Source organism: Nelusetta ayraudi, unplaced genomic scaffold (assembly GCF_046127955.1).
Source record: "Nelusetta ayraudi isolate G7.1 ecotype Tasmania unplaced genomic scaffold, CSIRO-AGI_Nayr_v1 ptg000042l, whole genome shotgun sequence".
Taxonomy (NCBI): Eukaryota; Metazoa; Chordata; class Actinopteri; order Tetraodontiformes; family Monacanthidae; genus Nelusetta; species Nelusetta ayraudi.
In genome coordinates, this window is record NW_027466092.1 from 19,508,256 (window position 1) to 19,529,691 (window position 21,436).

The 21,436-nt window shown below is 43.5% G+C and overlaps 3 protein-coding genes across 6 annotated transcripts in view; all 3 read right to left on the minus strand.

Moving 5' to 3' along the window:
• Positions 1-6: 6 nt before the first annotated feature.
• LOC142894157 (DNA damage-inducible transcript 4-like protein) lies at positions 7-3,137 on the minus strand. Its single transcript, XM_076035346.1, has 2 exons — positions 2,887-3,137; positions 7-2,001 (listed from the first exon to the last, which is right to left on the minus strand). The coding sequence occupies exons 1-2, from the start codon at positions 2,975-2,977 to the stop codon at positions 1,511-1,513; spliced, it is 582 nt and encodes a 193-aa protein (XP_075891461.1). The 5' UTR covers positions 2,978-3,137; the 3' UTR covers positions 7-1,510.
• Positions 3,138-7,267: 4,130 nt separating this feature from the next.
• Positions 7,268-13,032, minus strand: LOC142894166 (uncharacterized). Its single transcript, XM_076035361.1, has 12 exons — positions 12,713-13,032; positions 11,395-11,430; positions 10,563-10,775; positions 10,381-10,485; positions 10,150-10,188; positions 10,039-10,059; positions 9,841-9,906; positions 9,714-9,752; positions 9,124-9,222; positions 9,013-9,037; positions 8,828-8,910; positions 7,268-7,765 (listed from the first exon to the last, which is right to left on the minus strand). Exons 1-12 carry the CDS (start codon positions 12,771-12,773, stop codon positions 7,752-7,754), a joined length of 801 nt encoding a protein of 266 aa, XP_075891476.1. The 5' UTR covers positions 12,774-13,032; the 3' UTR covers positions 7,268-7,751.
• Positions 13,033-14,267: 1,235 nt separating this feature from the next.
• The window catches only part of LOC142894164 (protein phosphatase 3 catalytic subunit alpha), a 56,525-nt gene continuing 49,356 nt past the window's right edge, over positions 14,268-21,436 (minus strand). For 2 of the 4 annotated variants that reach the window (XM_076035357.1, XM_076035358.1), the window contains 2 exons: positions 19,428-19,457; positions 14,268-16,144 (listed from right to left, as the gene is read on the minus strand). In XM_076035357.1, coding sequence (XP_075891472.1) covers positions 15,939-16,144; positions 19,428-19,457 — 236 coding nt within the window. In that variant the 3' untranslated portion in view covers positions 14,268-15,938. The remainder of the gene's footprint in view (positions 16,145-19,427; positions 19,458-21,436) is intronic. The other 2 variants (XM_076035359.1, XM_076035360.1) reach the window with 1 other exon arrangement.

Consider the following 21,436-nt stretch of genomic DNA (forward strand, 5'->3'; position numbering starts at 1 on the left):
AACAAAAGGAAATTTTCCTAAAAATAAAATAAGATAACTAAACACAGAAAAGGGCACCTTCAACGAAACACAGCCTGGTTCACTTACTAATTTATCTTTATAGCTTTCGCTTTATGAGAAAAGAAAACATCAGCTCCAGAAATAGATTTGTAGATCCGTATCACCAACAGCAGGGGGCAGATAAAATTCTCAGAATCATCACCATTAGAACACAGACTGCCAGGCCTGCTCATCAGATATCCATCTTCTCAGAAAGAGTTCTGTGGGTCAGGAGGAAACGTGGACGGGAGCCCAAGCCTCTCCGGTGACTCGGCCTTCTCACTTGGGAGATCAGCAGGCAGTGTGTTTAACATCTGTCTTGGTCTGCAGTGTGTGTTCTGTTACTCTCAGTACTTTTCCACAAACACTCGGCCAAAGCCGCTCTGCCCTGAAGTCAAAACGAATAATGCCTTTAACTTTCGGTGAACACAGCACAAACCACGAGCCAATGTTTTCTCGTACTAGGAGGCATCAACTGTTGCAGGAACAAAACATGGAAGTGATGTTATTTGCTGCCAGTTCGCCCTTGGTAGAGAACATCTACAAGTACTGGAGATGTGAATCAGCTGTCCAATATAATTTTAACTGGAGTTGTCCAACTCCTGCAAAAGCTATCCAAGAATTGCATGTATTAAGTATATAAAACCACAATCCTGCAGTTCATTTCCCTGCTAACCTCTGCGGCTAGAAGACTTTGCTACTACTAGCCAACCACCTCAGCAATGTCACCCTTGTACTTGGGGGAAAAAAACAGCAAAACACAACTATGCCAAATTACTGAAATAAACGTTTTAGTTTTAAAGTGAAAGGCAGTAAACTCTATCAGGAGCAGGTGAAAGACAAGAGAAACAAAACTAGGTCAGGAGAGTGAGAGCCATAACGACAAATGTCTCACCTGAGTGTTGCAACCAGCGTTGACCTGCAAAATGTATTAAAGACAGCTGGGGAAAAAAATGTGACATGGACGAAAGCAAACGGTCGGCTTTTATGATCGGTGACACACGAGCACCAAAGTAGCCGTGTCGCAAAATAGAAATTGTGCAGTAAAAAGGGATTATGGTGGTATTTCCTTTTTATTAAAATGATGTTGCATTTCAGTGAACCACTCTTAATTATCTGCATTGAAAAAGTGCATCTGTTGGAGGTGAGGGGAAAATAGAATATAAAAAGAACATGCAAAAATTGTACTGTAATGCGCGCGCGCACACACACACACACACACACAAATATTCCCAATAAGCTAATACACTCCTGAGACACCCACAAACAACCTTGTTTTCAATTTCCTGTGGCTCACGCAGTCATTCAGACACACACTGGCAAAGTGGCAAGTGCCGATAACAAAAAGTACCATCAAAATCATTCCCAGCCTGTAATTTCAGTTCTTCAAGATTAAAAGTGCGTCTATATCTCTGGATATATATGTAACATGTACAACAGCAGGTGGAGTAAGACGAGCTTGCGTTTGGGTTCAGCACTCGAGCACAGTGCCGGCCGACGACGAGTACAGTTTCCTCTTGGCGAGCCGGAATCCCGGGCTGAGTCTCAGCACCTGCCTGAACTTGGGCACTGCGAAGCAGCTCCCCAGGAAGAACAAGTCCCGCAGACTGGGCCACGCCCCGCCGTCCTGCCTCAGCACCAGCGTCAGCTCGAACGTGGGCACCACGCCAGCGTCCAGCGTGACGCTCTCCAGGCGCCTGCAGCCCTTGTCCAGCTCCAGGTGGACGTGGAGGACGCAGCCCCGCAGGCCGCAGGGCTCGCAGGACGCCAGGCGCAGGACCTCGTGGGCCACGCGCCGCATCAGGCCCTCCGGCACCAGCACGGCGGAGCAGTGCAGCACGCTCTTCTTGGAGTACGACAGACAGGCCTCCAACATCTGGGCCAGCTGCTGGCAGCTCCTGTCCTCGGGGCCGTCGGCCGTCCTCGGGGCCTCCGACTCGCGCCACTCCCACGCTTCCAGCTCTGGGGAAGGACAGCGGACCGACCGTCAGTCAGAGAAGCGGAAACAGAGGGAACTAAAGAGCGGCGTCTGGTCATGCTTGACGCCTGAGAACAAGGGTTTTGTTTGTTTGTTTGTTTGTTTGTTTGTTTTTTATCGCACGTTCCACCAGTCCAGTTTGCCGGGAAAAACATTTATAGGCTGAATAATATTGCACTATTTTTTTTTCCTAATTGGAGGTCTTCTGAAAGAAAATTAACCAACCTTTCCACTCAAGCCTTCATTCTAGCAACTTGGAATGACAAACACCTCAATATAAAATGACAAATCCTGAGTGATGCTTCAGCAAAAGAGAGGCGATGACATTGAGAGTTTTGGTTCTGGCTTGGACGAGCTGCATGACCACACTTACATATTGACAGTCAGTTGATTTAAACCGAGTTAAAGCATTAATGTTGGAACAGCTTTAACAATTTCCAAGTTGTTTTTTTTGTTTGTTTTTTTACATACTGTATATCTTAAATTATTTTGACATGTATGCAACGGGTTTTTTCTGTAGAAAATAAACTTGAGGTTAAAAAGGAAGTTTCATATGTTTCCCTGGACCAACACAAAACGCAAAAAGTAGGACAGACTGGTCGGATCAATGTAAAAAGTCATTTTTAAACGCTGATGGTGCCTCAAGACATTATACAGCCTACACAGCCGTCTGTTTCAAAGCCTGAGCACGTGACCGCTTTCGTGCAAAAATGACATGTCGCGTTTGAAATGCGCATCACCACCACGCCAAATGAATGTTGTTGTTTAAAGCCAAATGAAAGTAGAGGGTTGGTGCACGCAGGCTGACCCCCTCCCCACCCCAGCTGCACTCCAACACCACCCGGTAATCACGCCGGCACAGCGGATACCTTTGTCGAGGCTGGCCGGCTCAGCTCTCCGCTCGGCAGGCTCCCAGATGCCCTCGCTGGCCTTCGCCTTCACAGTGCTGGTGGCAACCATCGCGCTTCTATTCGGCCACTGGACTTCAGCGAATCTGCACCGCACAAACAACACAACAGGGAGGATCGCGTTAGTGAATTAGTTCAATGACGCTCAGAAGTGCACCTGCTGCTGTTTATGCAGCTCAGCCGCTCATCTTCTCGCACACAGTCGCTTAGTTCACACAGATCGACAAGAAAACGAACCTTTAATAATATCAGGGTGAAGCACTCCTCTATAAGTGCACGTGGCACTCGCTTTAGCCTCACAAACACACCTCCTCAACACCTCCTGGGACAGCTGTTATACACCCCCTCCCCCTGGTCACCTGACCTAGCTTTGAGCAATCAGAGCGAACCGAGCCCTGCACAGCTCTGATTGGTCCTAAAGCGGGGACCCAGTTAAAATTGGCCAATTGGTGAAGAAAACCAAATCACGTACGGCAGTAATTCAAATGGATATTTTAATTGGTTATTTATTTGTGTTTCATTTTATTGTCAAAAGTGTCTTAAGTGAACATCAGGCTCACAGACCTTTAATCCACTAAATGTCACCAAATGCTTTGAACTTTGAAAAAAGTTCCATAGACAATAATGAGGAGAAAACAAATACATTAAAGGAAACACGTGCAGAATAAAAGCAACAACAAAAAAAAGTTGACCGCCAACTTTAGAAGCTCTGGAGTTCAGTGAAAAGGCCGACAGTACGGCTTCATCCATCTCAAATACAACAAATGGCAATAACATGTGAGTGAACCACGGTTCCGCATTTTTCCATGCAGGTGTAAGCCAGGCATGGGCAAACTACGGCCCGGGGGCCATATGCGGCCCATTAAGCATTTTAATCTGGCCCGCCAAATTTGAAGAAATTATATGATTGTTGTTGTTGTTGTTGTTGTTGTTGTTGTTGTTGTTGTTCTTCTTCTTCTTCTTCTTCTTCTTCTTCTTCTTCTTCTTCTTCTTCTTCTTCTTCTTCTCATTATTATTATTATTATTATTATTATTATTATTATTATTATTATAGTAAAGTAAGTCATAAAATAGCTGCATTTCATAATTTTTTTCAGTGTTTTAAGAGTGCTTTATTTGATTTTATTTCTTGGGTTGTTTTTTTTTCCGCTGGACAGGTGAATTATTCTGAACAGAAAACACAAACGCAGATTCCAAAGCCAGAGTGCATGTGGTGGTCAGTTGTTTGTCCATTTGGCTGCTGAACCACTGAGCGCAGCGCCCTGGTCACACTCAGGTCCAAACAGTAACTGGATCCCGTCTCCCCGTCCCTCTCTGGGTGGATTCCAGAGGACAACAGGGCAGCGTTGCCTCTGGTCACATGGGGAACTGGATACAGTCACATGCTGCAGCTGCATGGGCCCTCTCTGGTGTGCAGGCTCGATACAAAGTGTGCGATAAGCACAAACTTTGTCAAAGCGGTTATGTTCGATAATAATTTGAAAGGTGTTCACGTTACTCAATAGACGAGAGTCTCGTGGAATGGTTGAACTTTTAATGGCTGTGGAACCTGTGCAGCATCAGTTGTGTTTGTGACAGCAGTTATTGAGTGTGAGAAGACAAGGTCAAAGGTCAGTGTGCTGCTGAGAAGGCTGCAATCAGACCCACAAACCCACATTTTACATTTTACACTGGACCATAAAGAACTTAACGAGCACAGACAGCATGAGATAGACTCATTAATCCTTTGCAGGTCACTGTGTAAAGATGCACATCACACCATACTCTCTGTTCTGTACTTTGCAATTTTAAATTCATTATCATTTCGTTCTGTCTTTTTTTCCCCTTTACAAAAATAAAACATTTAATCCAACAGTTGCTTTAAACGGGGTTTAAAAACGTTTTTACCGTTGACAAGATGTCTAAACAAAACAGTCACAATACCAGAAGTGATTTTAGCAAATTTGTGAGTACTACTGAAGATTCATTCATTCATTTTCCATACCCGCTTAGTCCTGAGCTCAGGGTCACGGGGCTCTGCTGGAGCCTATCCCAGCTGTCATAGGGTGAAGGCAGGGTGACACCCTGGACAAGACGCCAGTTCATCGCAGGGCCACATAGACACAAACAACCATTCACACTCACATGCACACCTACGGACAATTTACAGTCTTCAATTGACCTCACATGCATGTTTTTGGAGTGTGGGAGGAAGCCGGAGAACCCGGAGAGAACCCACGCAGACACAGGGAGAGCATGCAAACTCCACACAGAAAGGTCCCAGACCCGGAATCAAACCCACAACCTTCTTGCTGTGAGGCGGCAGCGCTAATCACTGCGCCTACTACCGAAGATCTTTTTTTAAAAAAAAAGGTTTCACTTTGGTGGTTTAATATTGCTGAATTTAGCTGTGTGCCACAGATTCAAGCTATGATTGACAACAACCAAAGGTCAACAAGCAGTAAAATATTTCAGTGAGTTGCATTGCCAAGTTTGGCAGATGTCTTTCATGTTTAGCAAATATCAGATTCAGCTGTCATTGTCCAATGCTTGTAAGCTGATAGGAATCATTGTTGTATTTGCATTACTGGTGCCTGCAGCTACACAGTGCCAGTGAGACGTCTCCTATTGCAATGGTGAACATTCGGAGTATTTTATGGGAATTTCTTTTTATTTAAATGGTATTTTGTTAGATTTGTTAGATCCACAACGCAACACTTTAGTGAGGGTCAATCTGACTTCATAACCTTCAGCTCTCAGTCTGTGAAATGTTCTGATCTTCTTTTTGCACAGAATAAGTTGCAGTAAGATCATTCAGGCCCTCTTCTCCTCCTTCCTGCTTTTCTGACCTTCACTTCTCATCGAGCCAAATGAAATCTGCTACTGACTTGCTTCCCAGATTCCTCTGGAGGCACCCAGTGATAAAACGTGTTGTGTGTCAGGTTACTAATCCACTCAACCTGCTGTTATTCTCCGTCAGAATGCACAGCTGACTTCCACCTCCTCCTCCTCCTCTTCCTCCTCCTCCTCCGTCTTTCATGTGTGTCGCAATTGGGAATCTTTTTGCAGAGTTGCAGGTCTCTATCTCCTCTGCAGATAAGACGTTGCCTGCTGATGGACTCTTCCTGTACATCGATTTGAACGCAAAGTGGCAGTTTATTCTCTGTATTTTTGCAGGCTTCTTATCATTCACATTGATTTGACACATCATTGAAGATTATTACTGCAAAGCCTTAATTATCCAACCATCTTCTACCGCTTCAAAGCCTTCAAAAGCCTAATTTTGGCAAAGTCTAAATCATTATAACTAATTATCTTATTGGTTTTTCATTTTGTGCAATTAACATTGTCAACAAATGAGCAGGCAAATGAGCATATGTGTAGATCTTTAACAAGTTACATATAATTTTTGTATGTAAAGTCACTTGTTCAGGCATTGAACCAGGTAACATCTACACCTATACTCATTTGTCTGAACAAAAGGGAGAAAATCATATTTTTTATTTATGTGACTTTATTCTTCTGTTCAAACTCAACAGTTCAGAAGAATTCAGTTCAGAAGAATTAAGGCATGGCATAAAGGAATAAAGGCTTCTCTGGTTCCCTGCAGGATATTCATTCTGGGCACTGTTGTTACTGTGTGTGTGTGTGTGTGTGTGTGTGTGTGTGTGTGTGTGTGTGTGTGTGTGTGTGTGTGTGTGTGTGTGTGTGTGGGGTGGGGGTGGGGGATCTGGACACTACCGCATGTAACCCTGCCTCCTGCAGGCAACAGCTGGTACTGTGCCGGGGGAAAAAGTTGAGAAGGCGCTGACAGAGGGATTGGCAGTTTGGACTCGGGTCTAACTTGGGGAGCACATTTAGACAGTCGTCTCTGAGCGAGGCTTAAGTCAGAATGCAGGTGAGGCGGTGGGAAATAACACAGAAACGTCGGGGAAACAACATAACAGAAACACCAGAAATCAAATCACATCTGGGTGTAAAACGTCGCCTGTTGGGGGCGCTGTGTGCATGGTTCCTGAATACAAAACTCTGCCGCGCTGACCTCAACAGTGACGCCATGAAATAATAGCGCGACAGGAAAACTGGAGATTCCTGTCTTGTAGTATCGGTGCATTGTTTCATCTTGTGCACAATTATTGAACTCCTGCCTCCGATCATACACTTTAAGACTATTTTTGTAATACCCCGGTTTGTCTAGATTTCAGTTTTTATATTAAAAAAAATAAAAAAAAATGCAAACATTTAATTTCACAACTTGATTTCCCCCCACATTTAAAACAAATACACAAAATATTTTCATGAGTTCCTCGGACATTATTTTAAGAAAATATGAAGAGATTTAGAAATAAAAGATGACAAGACATTTTCCAGTGATCTGTTTATTCACGAATACAATGAAGGTGAAGAACAAGTTGGTCCAGCAGCTTTATACAAAATCTGCTCCAGCGTTGCTTACTTTTCAAACATAATATTGACTGAAATGCAGAAGAATTAATGCAAACAAATATTGAAAATTAAATTAACCGAAAACATCCAGGTGAAGAAAATGACTAGAAAAAAAAGATTAAATCAAGGATAGAAGTCTGTCAGTGAAGATCTTTATTAAATATGTGACAGATTTGATCCAAGGTCAGTGTGTTGGATGAAGGAAGTGGTTTTCTTTCATCATTACTAGATCTCATCCATTACGAGATCAGCCTCACACAACAATTCATCAAATAAAATAAAATTCACAAAAAAAAAATCAAATAAATCCAGAACACAGAAAATCAAGTTCCTTCATACCGTCAGCAGGGGGGGGGGGGGTCAGACAGAATCATCTGCTGCTGCTCTTTGTTTTGGTTTGTTTATCTCGCAGTTGCTGGAAAACACAAACAACATGAAAGAACTATTAGAACACATCAGCACTAAACAACAACTTCATAACCAATAGCATCCCAAAAAAAAAAAGAGATCCAAAACAGGCCTCATATTTTATTGTAATCGCCTGCACTTCTTTTTATTCCAATAAAGGCATCCCATAATCCCTAGTAATCCTGCAACACTTTGTCCTGTTTCTCCACTGTATTCCAACAGAGGAGAAGCTCCAGTGTCTCCAGTGTCTCCAGTGTTCCTGGCAGAATAAACCCACTAAACGTTCTGTAAATCAATAAATGTTTGTTTTCTTTGTCCTGTCGGGCAATAATTTGTAAATGAAGTCTGGCCATGTGGAAAAAACATAAACAGATTCTACCATGTCCAAAAAAAAAAGAGAGAAAAAATTCCTGCAGTGTGACTCAACTTCCTACTTCAGCTCGCAGCCAGCAGCATCTTGAGGCCTGATTGTACGAGGGAAGGAAGGCAGGACGCACACACTGCCCCCTCTCCTCTCTTTTTTCTAGGTGGTGCACGCACTGCCCCCTCTCCTCTCTTTTTTCTAGGTGGTGCACGCACTGCCCCCTGTCCTCTCTTTTTTCTAGGTGGCGGACGCACTGCCCCCTCTCCTCTCTTTTTTTTCTAGGTGGCGGACGCACAGCCCCCTCTCCTCTCTTTTTTTCTAGGTGGCGGACGCACTGCCCCCTCTCCTCTCTTTTTTTCATTTTCTAGGTAGTCATGTATGACACACAAGCTTGGACGTGCACAGAAATGTGCGCACAGCGTTTGACATTTAAAGCCTGCACAATAGTTCCCAGTCTGAAATAATCGGTGTTTATCTTAGGAAGTGGCTATCTCTCCGGCCCCTGTGCTTGTTCAAGGGCGGGGGCACCAAATCACAGGAAACACCTTCTGTTAGTAGCAAAGCCCCCAAAGCCTTAGAAGCACAATGAGATATTAAAAGCCCATTAACGTTGCCGTATGAAGAAGAAGAAGAAAAAAAAAATGTTCCAAAAAATGTGTGGGGCCGGGACACATCGCAAAACAAATGGAGATGGAGACGGCTCACCATTTTCTTCTCCGCCCGAAGACTTTACCCCAAGGAGCATCACGCCATCTTTGCTGCTTTCGGGCCGGTTATGGAAGGAGGCGCTGTGGCAAAGTTGGAAAAGAGCAAAGGATTTAGATCTTAGCAAAGAATTTTTTTTAATATATTTGTTTGATGAGTCAGATGGGATAGAACGCAAGACTTACTTCTCTGTTCCGGTATCCATGGTTTCTGTGGAAGAAAGACACAAGAAGAGTCACCATTCAAAGAATGCTTGGTGACAGAGTTAGCGGTATCGCGGTTCCGAGGCTTCATACCCGTATCATCGTGGACTTTCTTGGATTTGAACTTGAGGTATAAGACGGCAGCAGTTGCACCCAACAAGGCCGGCAACAGAATCCACCACAGCCGCTTGTCTGAAGGTGAAAGCAGAGATTCCTGACGGTTCCAACACTGAAAAGTTTGACCTCAACATTGGCTGCCGTTGTTCGATTCTTCAGCCTAACCTCTCATTATAAGGGATAAAAGGTTTGATGGCACCTGTGAGCAAATAGGAGGCAGTGTTCTAGCCAAAGACCAAACTTAGAGGTTTGTTAGCAAAAGAGGCGTGGTTTCTGGTCCTGTGGCGAGACCATTAACACATTAACATTTGTGCAGCATATAGTTGTGCTTTTCTTGGTCACAGAGGGGCATATGAAAAGTCACTGGAGTGTAAACTACTGCAGCCCGTAGTGGTGTGACATGGTATTACAAGACGGCACAGGTTGGTCATAGCTACTGCTCGCTGAAAACACTTATTCGCTACACAATACATGGACATCCTCTGACTTTGTGCCAGATGCAGTTTCTTCATCTTTCATTTGATTGTCGGTTCATTTAAAGTTGATGAGCTTCTCCAGAAGTTTACCTGATTTTGGGGTTTCCTTCTCGTTTCCTGTCTGAGAACCTTTCACAGCAAAGACCAATTGTTAGAATCACCCTCCTGTCCAAATGAGCAGTTCTGGTCAGACAGAGTAGCAAAAAGCCCAACTTACCAGCACCATTCTGCTGAGCATCGGTGGTCTTTTTAGTTGTTTCTGTTGACATCTTTTGAGGCGGTGCTGTTGTATCAACACATATGGAATAATTACTCAAAAATCGAAACGTAGTATACAAAACAAACACGTTTGATTTTTAACATTTAAACTATTGAAATATTGATATAATTCTTAGTTGGAAGATGTGTGCTGTACCTGTGGAAATCGTGGGTGTATCTGTAGGCAACAACATTCATATTTAGACAAACCAGGGATTTTCTTTTTTCCCCCATCTCAGATCTATCAAATTTGTAGAGTCAGCTTTACCTGTGTCTGTGGGGGCTTTCACAGAACTGACGACAGGATCTGATCGTGGCAAAAAACACAAAGAATGTGTGCAATGAACAATATAAGCTGGAATGTGGATCTTGAATGCAAAGTGTAATTGCTCCATGCTGACAGGCAAAAGCAAAGCAAATGAAAAAGTTAGCATTACTGGATATTGTATACAAATGAACCATTTTTCAATAAATGAATAAATAAATAAATTAAACTAACTTCCATTGCTTGCTGATGAATTCACAACTGGGGTGGTGGCGACCACCGTCAACTGGGTCGTCTCTGAGGTCTTTGAAAGCAGAGCTTCAGTGCTACCTGTGGGAACTAGACAGGAAGTAGAAAAGGTTTTTACGAATAAAGTCTCAACACTGACCACTCTACCCTCATGTTCTCCTACTGACCACCCGCTGTGACTGCAGCTGTTGGAGCTGCACTGGACGTTGGTGCAGGTCCCGCTGTAGACGTGGTTACAGTATTTACTGTCGGTGAAGCGGACGCAATCTTGGCTGTAGGTGACGCTGCAGGTGCACTTGTAGACGTTTGTGACGCTGCCGGTTGAGGTTGTGTGATTTCGACTGACGATGGTGGTTGTTGGGTCGCTGCGGACGTCGTCCCTGTTGTTTACATGGAAATGAAGTTAGCGTACGAACGGCTGAGTCTGGAGCGCAACATTTTATTCATTAACATCCGGAGATTGGAGTGCAGTTCGGCAGTTGTTTGCTGGTATTCGCTTTGAGAAAATATTTAGTTTTCCATTTCCCAGTTTTCATCCTGCATCTCAATGTGCTCTAAGAGAACGTTTTGACAGGCTCGGGCAAAGACAAAGCGTTTATTTTTAGAAAATAAAATCTAGCTAAGTCTGAATGAAGATTCAAAGATAGTTTGTTTTGACATAACGACTACACATGCTTCCTGACACTAAAAACAAGTACAACAGCAGTGAATTAAACTATATCTCTAAAATAAATAGGCTAGCCCCTCATGTTAGCTTGTTCAAAAACAAATAATTTTTAATTTCAATTCTGAACATAGAATCTTGAATTCTTAAACAAATTGATATATGAGAGAAAGGCTACTTCAGTCTGTCTACTAAAGCTGAGCAAGGCTCACTTAACTCAGCTGCTACTGACTGTAACTTGTCGTTGCTTTTGCTTAGCTCCAAATCATTAATTATCCATTAATTAAACCAATTTCCTCTTTCCATGTCTTTTGTCATATGTGGGGTTTTTGTACCTTGTGTGTCTGACCCATCCGTGACCTCTGATGACACTGTAAGAAAACAGAAACAACAGTGATCTTAACCAATTTGTCATCAAGGCAACCCAAACACAGAAATCATAGTGTCCAACTTCCTCGCACGCGTGCTCTATTTTCGATTTGTATGGTTCCGGTCTGGCTTGGCTTAAAAGTCTGGCCAAATGTCAGACAGGGTCCTGAAGAGCCAGACTGGTGTTGGTGTCGTATTGTCGTGGACATCCTCAGTGTGAAAAGCAAACTTTAAGCTGCATCCTGTTCTGGAGACACTATTGTCATCCCCTGACCCGAGCAGTCCAACTTCCTGTATTTATTTAGAGGAGATGCCTCCTCAGTTTGGTTCACACAAGATGTGAATTAAGATTGACTTACAGGAGATCTTTTGTATATTTCTGAGACCCGTCATAACATTTTACAGCAATCCAGCTATGTCTTTAAAAGTATAACACAAAGTTCCCAGAACAATGCCATTCCGAGTGGACGTCCGTTAAGTCCTCCAGTGCTTGAGTTGGCGGCGGCTCAACTTAGTGTGATTCAGTAACTGTATTGTGAAAATTCAGGCTACATTTTTTATGAAGTCTTGAATGTTAATCGTATTAACTTTCTTACAATTGCGGTGAAACAGAACCTGGAGCGGGGAGTGCTAACTGGTGGAACAGGCAAAGGGGCGTCTGCTCATTTTTGTGGCTAATTGCTGGAAGTCATTTTGTTGCCAGCAGGGACATTTGGGTCCCGAGGACAATGACCTGCCTGCCGTCCCTGTGAGACGAGGGGGGCAACTTGGTTCCCACTGGAAATCTCCTGTCAGATCACCAATCAGCTCCGAGCAGAACAGTTGACACAAAACAAACAAAAAAAAAACTTGCCACAGGAAACACTTTCAACTGCGTGGACGTTCAAAGTGTCAGCATCAGTGAAACGTTGCCGAGATCTGAATCTTTGCAAATACCAAAACTATGCACAATTAGAGGGGGGGGTAAAATGGTGTGGGAACACAATCTTACACGACATCTACTCACACAAGATAGAATTTGAAATTTGAAAATTGAAAATTCAGTAAAGTATCATTGAACCAAACATATAGTATCTTCTAAAATCATAACTTTGGAAGGCATTAGCTGAAGGAGGCAGATTTCTTTTATTTCCAAACTGATCTACTAACAAAGACCAGAGGAGAATGGGGGTGGATAGAAGACTTTTAAAAGACCCTTTTCTAGTCACTCATCTAGTCCAAAGCAACAATATCTTTAAAAAAAAAAAAAAAAGTAAACAGAGGCAGAAGAACGAGTTCCCTCACCTGGTGAGCAGATATGTGTGGCAGCCAGCAGCAGCAGAGCGAGAAGCCTGATGCTCTTCATGTCGATCCGCTGCGGTGAACTCTGACTTCTTCCTGCGACTCAACACAGACTGCTGGGTTTTAAAGGTGTCCAGGCTGGGTCGCACTGCCACCCCGTGCTTATTTTGGAACTTCCTTTGGCTGGAGATGCAGAGGAAATAGCCTGGCTTCCCCTTCTGCCGTTGGAGTGGGTGGTCGTGGGGAACATGAGGCTCTTTGTTCAACGTCTCACAACTCTCAGGCTTTTATCGGCTCTGTAGCATCGCTTCTTTCAGGCTGGGGTTAGCTTTAAGCTACATGGCTAACATCGCCTGTGCAGTCAACATTTACAAAACAAAAACTGTACAAAGATGTGCACTATGCAATTGTTGCTTTCCACAGGAAATGATGATGTAATCCTTTAGAGCAGTGCTGCATCTAGTTTGTTTCAACCCCCTTTTGTTCTTCCATCTTCAAAAAAACAGAGTTACAAACACACTTTTGGACTTGCATTAACAAGAACCGGATGACAAACTGTTTATTTCCTTTGTCTTATGTGCATTGTTTTACATTTTGAATGAAAAGCCCACAAGACTGTAGAAACATTTAGCAGCAGTTTTCCCTCCAAGATTTAGTCGATGATTTGAATTCTAAGGATTTTATTTCTTTGAAACAAAAAGTTTCATGTTTTGCTCAGGACAGCCGAGTTGTGTCTCAGGTGTGGCTGGACACTCTTGGCTTTGTCTTGCTAGTTTAATCAGACATCGTGGAGCTTGAAGAACAGGAAACACCTTGCCAAGGAGCAATTTCCTGTCAACACATTGTAGTGACGTGATGCCAAAACTCATCAGCTTTGCACGGACTGAAGACCGTCAACACGTAGCAGGACCCCGAGCAAGAGCATTTCGCCTCAAAATGACCAAACTTTAGATAGATAGATAGATAGATAGAGAGAGAGATAGAGAGAGAGAGAGAGAGAGAGAGGAAGAGAGTTAGTGAGAGAGAGACAGAAAGAGAGAGAGAGAGTGAGAGAGAGAGAGAGAGAAAGCATTGGACCTTTAGTTTGCAGGACATTAAATTCAATCATTTCAATAATATATGTGTTAGACATGATAGCAAGTGGCGTTTTTATTTTGGTCTAACAAATTTGAGTGCTGTGGAAGAAATTTAGGTTGTGACTTCATAAGGTAAAAAATGTGTGTAGCACTGCTCTGACAGGACAACACAACACACAGTCTGTGTTTCCTTCAGTCTTGTCTCATATGTTGATAGTTCCTTCAAAAATGAAGATAATCTGCAACTGCTGCTTTAATACTTTTTCTTTTCACCTTTTGACCTCAGAGGCCAGAACACCGTCTCCATTGCGGTCTTGGATTTCCCTCTAGATTTCATTTTCAGGTGCTGCCTAATGTGTTTTTTCTATGGGGTTTGTTCTCACCTGCCAGAAAAACAGAACAGAGGACGGTGCCTCTATGGACACAGCGCGCAGGTTGTGGTGGTCGCACAGAAAAGACACACACACACTCATCAGAGGCAGTTTCTTTTCAACTTGAAATTCATGCACAGTTTTATTGAACAGTTATATAAAATACTTCTCATAGTTGCAAGTGCATGCCTCATCTGCCAACAGATCTGGAGTTTAAATTACAAAAAGCAAGGCTTCATGTCGTGTAGTGAATTACTCGGGCACTTAAGCAGTTCTTAAAAAAGATCAAAGTTTTCCTGTGGCTTCCTCTTAAAGTATCGGAGCAGTATCAAACCTGTAACTGATATACAAAGCAGAGTTCCAAATGATCAGAATCAAAATGACACTTTTTTCCCTTTTCAGTGTGGCACATTTACAAAAAAAAGGGTTAACCTGTTTTGTTTTGTCTTTTTTTTCCCCTCACCCCGCCCCCGCCCAATATGACACTGACAGCTAGTCATGCAGTTCCACGTGTGACCACACACACACCTCACAAGAAATCGTCAAACATGCTAAACTGGACTGAGCGCACTCACAAGCACAGCTTAAAGACACGGCTCTCTCCGTCCGTCTGTCTCCCACAATTAAATGCTTCAGTTAGAAAAGAAGTCAAAGGCAAAGAGCGTAGTTGTGGTCATAATCCAACGTATGTATATTCAGGTATATTCAGTATATGTTGACTAAAGCGCAATAGATCTCAAAACTGGCCATCGGCAGCCAAAATGTATTTAGATTTTCTATTTCCTCTGTTTGATTTTTAGAAAACATGCATAGGCAGACACTTTATTGTACTCTTTTTTTTATACACAATATAAGTTCTCTATTATTATTTTTAACTTTGTTCGCAATACTTAAAAAGGAAAGAAAAAATGACACTCAATTCCAGCAAGCCACAATAAATCGAGCCCCCGCCCCCAACGTCCAAAGAGACCAAAAATAAAACATATTTGCAAATGATAGATAGGTAAATGTAAATTCCAGTTATGAAAACTCAAGAAAATAGGTATTCATTACCAAGTTATTGAGCCATTATACAGAGAAACAAAAATTCAGGTCAAAGCACACACCAAAAGAACCTGAGGTAAGCAGAATATGTACAAAACCATAAAACGATCCATTATTTGGCATTTCCACAACGTTGCAACATTCTGTTAAGACTGCCTAATTCAGATTTCAGAGCTATGTCATAAGAGTAGCAAAACAAACAAACAAACAAAAAACAACCTTAGCAATAAATAGTCCTTATTTAGTTTGTACACCTTTTAAAACATGATCTCACCTCCCGTCCTCTCTTAGTGCTGTCCTGTTGTAAACGTACGATTGTTAGTAAGAAGTTAAATGACTTTCCGTTTCGGTGTGAATGAAAAAAGAAAAGATTTTTTCTTTTCTTTTTCGTCTTCAATGAAAAATAAAACGAATTAGCTTCAAGATCTTTTTTTTTTCTTCCCCCCCAAAAAAAAAATTTCCCATGATGTTTGCAGAAACTCGAGCTGAGCGAAGGCCCGGCCGTTTCGAAGAGTGAACCGAGAATAACTTAGCGAATTCGACTGTGAGCCAATATTTCCAAGGCCAAGTCCAAAGACTAGCATTGTGAGGCGGAGATGCTCCCCTTCCCACCGCCACTCGTCTTTCCCTGCGTCACCCCGTTAGCCCCTCCTCCTCCTCCTCCTCCTCCTCCTCCTCCTACTACTCCCCCTCCTCCTCCTCCTCGGGCCACAGTGAGTCCGGCTACAGCCTCCCTCCTCACTGGATGCTGCTGCCCCCGCTGGTGCCGCCACCCTTGCCGTCGGTGCCGTTGCTCTCCGAGGACAGCGCCTTGTTGAGCGAGTTCAGGCTAGCGTCGCAGGACAGCACGTCGCGGCGCGGCGGCATCCTCTCGTTGATGCGGTCCAGACCTTTGGCCTCCGCGAAGCTGGTGATCTTGTGCTGCGGCGAGAAACCTTTAATGGCTGCCGGGACGCAAAGAAGAGGGGGGGGGGATAGAAACAGGTGAGAGTGACAAGCAGTTCTCACATTCAATAAAACACTGTTTTGTCTCTGACTTGTTCTCAATTTACGTGAGAAGCAAACAACGCCGTAAAGACCCTAAAATACTAAAAATGTGCTTACACTAACTTTAAATTGAGTTGTTTTTAAAAGCCTTTGATGTTTCAGGAAACAAAAAAATGCCAATTATTTGGAACATTAAGTGGCTCTAAATCATAATATTACGAGAAGCTTATCGTTACAATGTATCCTGTGTTGTTTAGAAATCTAAGATGTGTCTCAGATGTGGAGTAACATCCTTTCAACCCTGCACCAGCAACACTGAATCACTTCAAATTGAAATCTTTGGTCACCACAGTTAGCTTTGGAACCAGAGCGCTACAGTTAAAATATCAAACCAGCACTAGTGGCTATTTTATAAACGCTCCACCAGCAGATGAGAAGGGCCTGGTTGACCTAAGACTGTGATATTTGTGGGGAGCGCCCTCTATGGTGGACTCTTAAGGATGCAACTCCATATGTTAGACACAACTTGGACGGACACCTCAGGTAAATGAAATGGACTTTTTTTTTTTTTCGGTGAGGTACTTTTCGTAAGAAATAATAACAGTCACCCTGTTAGTAGCTAAGCTGGGCTACAGCTTAAAGTCTCTGCTCATGTGATCTCTATGTACACAACAATAGTCTAGGTCCAAATGGAGATAGTGACGTAGCACAGCCAACTAGCCATTATGCTAAAGGCCAAATAAGCAGACCGAGCTGAATATCTAGAACTCGACTACGACTTAAAATGTTTACGTCAACAACAGGTGGAAGAGAACTTGTTGAAATGAAATGACAACACCATTAATCAGAAGCTCCACTGATGCAGCTACACAGAAAAAAAAGGATTAAATAATCCTTCTAACTCTATAGGGGGCGCTATTGGCTTCAGGGTCAACAGGTTTCTCGGTGCCAGGCGATCCACATTCAATTCATCTTTGCCAACGACAAAGCCTCTCCAATCAACGACGGTGAATGGCCAATATCAATTTGACTTGAGCGCACACGGCAGAACACCTGAGGACCCCAAACGTCCACGTAGAGCTGATCACATGACGAAGAGAGGACAAAGACCGAGAGGAGAATGATCGGAGGGAGGGACAGAAACCCAAAGGAGTGAAGAAGGAAGAAGGGAAACACTGGAGTGGAGTCCACAAGTGACATTCACACCCACCACGCAACTGAAACCATGTTCAGGTTGAGCTCACGCACAGAGACACTACAGGAGGAGGGGTCTGGGAGGGGGAAGGGGGGGGTGCTAACGACTTCATCTGTCTGATTGGAGCATGCAGCAGCAAATACGAGGGCTGTGTGGGGCGGAGCCGCAATGTGATTTACACCAAAATTCAGCCCAATTAAATAAAGTTGTTACAGTTTCTGCTTTCATAAAAGGGGGCGTGGCTCTCAATCAGTGTGCGAAATACATGGAGGTCCAATTAACCCATGACACCCCCTGAAAGCCTCGAAGCAGCATTTTAGGGGGTCTCATATCTTTTCAAAATAAAGAGACCCTCATTAAAGAGACCCTCTTCAATGCCACTAACAGCCACTGCAATCTCTAGAAGATCACTCTGTCTAATAGATTTTTAAAAATCATTATTCACCATTTTTTTTTATGGCCAAGTCGAGCTTGTGTGCGTGTTATATAGACTGTCATGGCTTGCACGACAGTCTACATAACAATTTCAAAGAAATATTGTGAGTCTAGGCCTCCTGCATTTTAAGGAGATTTAGTTTGGTACCGAGCAACAATCAGTAGGATGGGGACCCCGCAGCCCACACAATATTGGCGGGTATTTCGCACACTGCTCTCAATCATGAGACCCGGGTGGGACAATTTGAGGAGGGGGAGGGGCATCATGGGTAGTGCGTTGCTGCATAGCACAGGTCAGACACAGGTTATTAGCAGGTCACAGGAAGGGGCACGACACAACAGAGTCCACACGGAGTCTCCACACTACAACCACTGTCCTCCAGGGGGCGACACAGGGGATACTGAACAGTTCCAACGTAAATAGCAGCGAGCACGCTCCTATTTAGCTCGCAGTTGAGGTTGTTCTTGCACCACAGGCAAGGTCAATGACAATGTTTTTTTCTAAAGAGGGTCCAATTTGTCGCAGCTTCCTGTGGAGTGTTTGCTTTCAGAAGAGCTTTTTAGTCCGCGGTCATGAGCAACAACAATTCACAACTGCTTCAGTTGTTTCAAAGGGAAAATGCCATCATGAGCTTTCATAGCAAGACTTGAGTGTGGAGCGTGAGAGCAGAGCAGCTGTCAGTCAAATGAGGAATGAACCAAGATGCTAACATTTCGACACTAACTTTTCTTTTAATTTTTTTTTTTTATCTCATTTTATCTTAAGCCACAGATTATTCCAGATTTCCAAAACAAGATCCAATAGAACAAGTCCTGAATGAGGGTCAAGCACATTGTTTAACCTAACACAGTAAAAATGAATAGTAGTGTCACAGAATCCTGTCTGCTGGAATAGATGCTGAGATAATGTAGATCACCCACTGCTGGCCTGTGTAACACATGCTGTCTATTTAAACATTCAGCTGGTGGGTCATGTGTTATTGTTTGTTTTTTTCTATTTTGAATTTACATTCACACCATTGATTTTCACAATTCCACAGCAAGACTGCTGCACCTTTAGTGAGCAAAGCTTTTCTCTATAGTTTCACACCAGACACCAGACAGTGATGGACCAGCCTTTGAGTGAGGAAAATAAGGAAATGACACATTTTAGGCTGAAAAAGCTCACTTAAGTGATACAGCAGGGACATTCCATTTTGATGACGGACTGCTAGCTAAGAGTACTGTTGTACTTGTGCAACAGCTTACTGTGGTAAACCAGTAAGGTCCAATGATTTCGCCTGACACACTTGTTACACATCGAAATAGGTCAAGAAATTGACAACTGACTACAGTGGTAAATAATTGCTTTGCGCTCACAGAAAATCACAGTTGTGCGTCCGTGATTTTCCAAAGTCTGTGCTATGAACTCCGTTCCCCTTTCAAACACACTGGGCCACAGGATTGATAGAAAATTCTGCCTCTCTGTTAATATGAAAGCCACGTTTGGTTATTGGCCCAAACACCCAGCACACTCAGCGAGATGGATGAAGAAGAGAGAAAGAAACCCAGCGAGGCCCCCTGTCTGTCGCCGCGGGGAGCGACAGCAGAGGGCGGCCAGACCCATTTACCTTCGTCAGCCTCAATGGCTTCAATAGTCGCTGGGGAGGAGAGAGAGGGGGGTTGCAAAACCAGTGAGAGAGGTGAGCAGAGGAGTTTTAATACTTCTGTCCCAGGACAAAGAGTCAACAAGTAGCAGAGACAGCCAGAGAGCCCGACCACAGTGACGACAACACCAGCAACAACAACAACAACAACAACAACAGCAAGAACACGTTCACGTCATCTACAACCACAGTGTGTGAGGATGGATGTTAGCGAAGAGACGAGGAGGAGGAGGAAGAGGAGGAGGGAGGGGTAGAGAGGGAGGAAGAGGAGTTCCAGATCTGCTCACGACGAGGAAGAGGAAAACTTTTACAGAAAAAACAAAACAAAATCTGTTTGGATGGAAAATGGAGACTCTTTGTGAGGATTTTTTTTTTCTTTAGTGTAAATGAATAAGTTGGGTTGGGAGACAGACAAAGCATCTGGAATCTAACAACTGGCAGCTTTTGACGGGGAGGAATATCAAAAGTGCCGCCGATGCAGGTGGCAGCGCTGAAGGGAAACACGACCACTTACCCAGAGTTCTTAATGTCAAGAGAGAGAGACAACAACAGCCAGGTGTTTAACACAGAGAGGGGGGGGGAGGGGGCGGGGGAGGGGAAGCAGAGGGAGGGTTGTAGCGCCACCGTGAGGATGTGAAGAGAAGGGACTGAAGGGGGTGGTGGATGGGCCGACAGGGCGACAGAAGCACACTGTTGGAAGCAGGAAAAGCTCAGTGTGGTTCTTCCCATCATCAGCAGGAATCCCACTCCACTCTCACACCTCAGCGTTCTCCACTGTCAGCTGCACCGTGCTGAGGCGCATCAGCACAAACTTAGAACTACTTCTGACCGCAAGCCAGTGACGGATAAAAGTTCAGTTTGGTGTATGGATCCAATCAAATTAGCCCGTAAACAAGGAAACTTCATTTAGGACAACTGTAACGCACGTTGGAAACGTGTGAATATTAACATAGCATTACCACTGGAAACCATGCGGGGGCAGCGTTGAGCAGCCAGACCAAAAACATAAATAAATACATCAAATTTGGAAAGTGGTGAAATTTAATAGGGAAGACTTGATGCAACTTGAGGATAACAATTACAGAACGCTAATTTGCCAACTGGGGACAGCTGGAGCTCCAACTAGTGGACACAATGCGTAGGTGGATGTGGATGCTGACAGTTCTGACCTTCAAAATGAATGTATCCTTTTTAAAACATAACGTAGAGAACCTCAAGGAACCTTGACGAGACAGAGAGGTTGTGCTCAAGGTGCTGCTCATCTTCCATCCAGCAGGGGGAGCCATCAAAAAAGACCAGGTAGTGTATTTGAAGAACATTTTGACTTCATACTTCCTGCCTTCCTGCTATTCATTGCGTTATTCTCAGAAATATTGGATGAAAACTGTTATGTTTTGGTTTTTTTAATTATAATTTTGAACACTCAGTGTTCCACTCAGACCCTGATTTGATTACCGTTCCACCTAGTGGCCGAACTTGGTACACCAGCTGGAGAGTTTTTGTTCCAGAGCCGTTAGGAGTTTGTGGGTATTTTATGACATTCTAGAATCATAGGTGTCAAACTCTGGCCTGCAGACCAAATTTGGCCCGCAGTGTACCGGTAATTATATTTGGCCAGCCAGGCCAAACGAAATCCCAGCTCGAGCCGGCCCACCGGTAGGACAGTAGTCGGTATAAAGCTTATGTGGCACGTCCCGCTAATGCTACCAATCCTAGAATGCTCTGCTGGTACTTTGGTGCGCAAATCAGGACAGGACGTTCATTGAAGGATATTATTATGACTCATACCATTTAAAAATGGATGGATGGTTTCCTACTGTCATTTTAGTTTTAGATGTATTACAAGTGTTAACATGTGAAAAAAGGTTGAATTCAAATCAGAGCGCTGCAAATGAAAGAGGCATATAATCTTTCTATACATTTGATTTATTTTGATGAGTTTTTTGAATTTGAAATTTTGCATGCGTGCAATA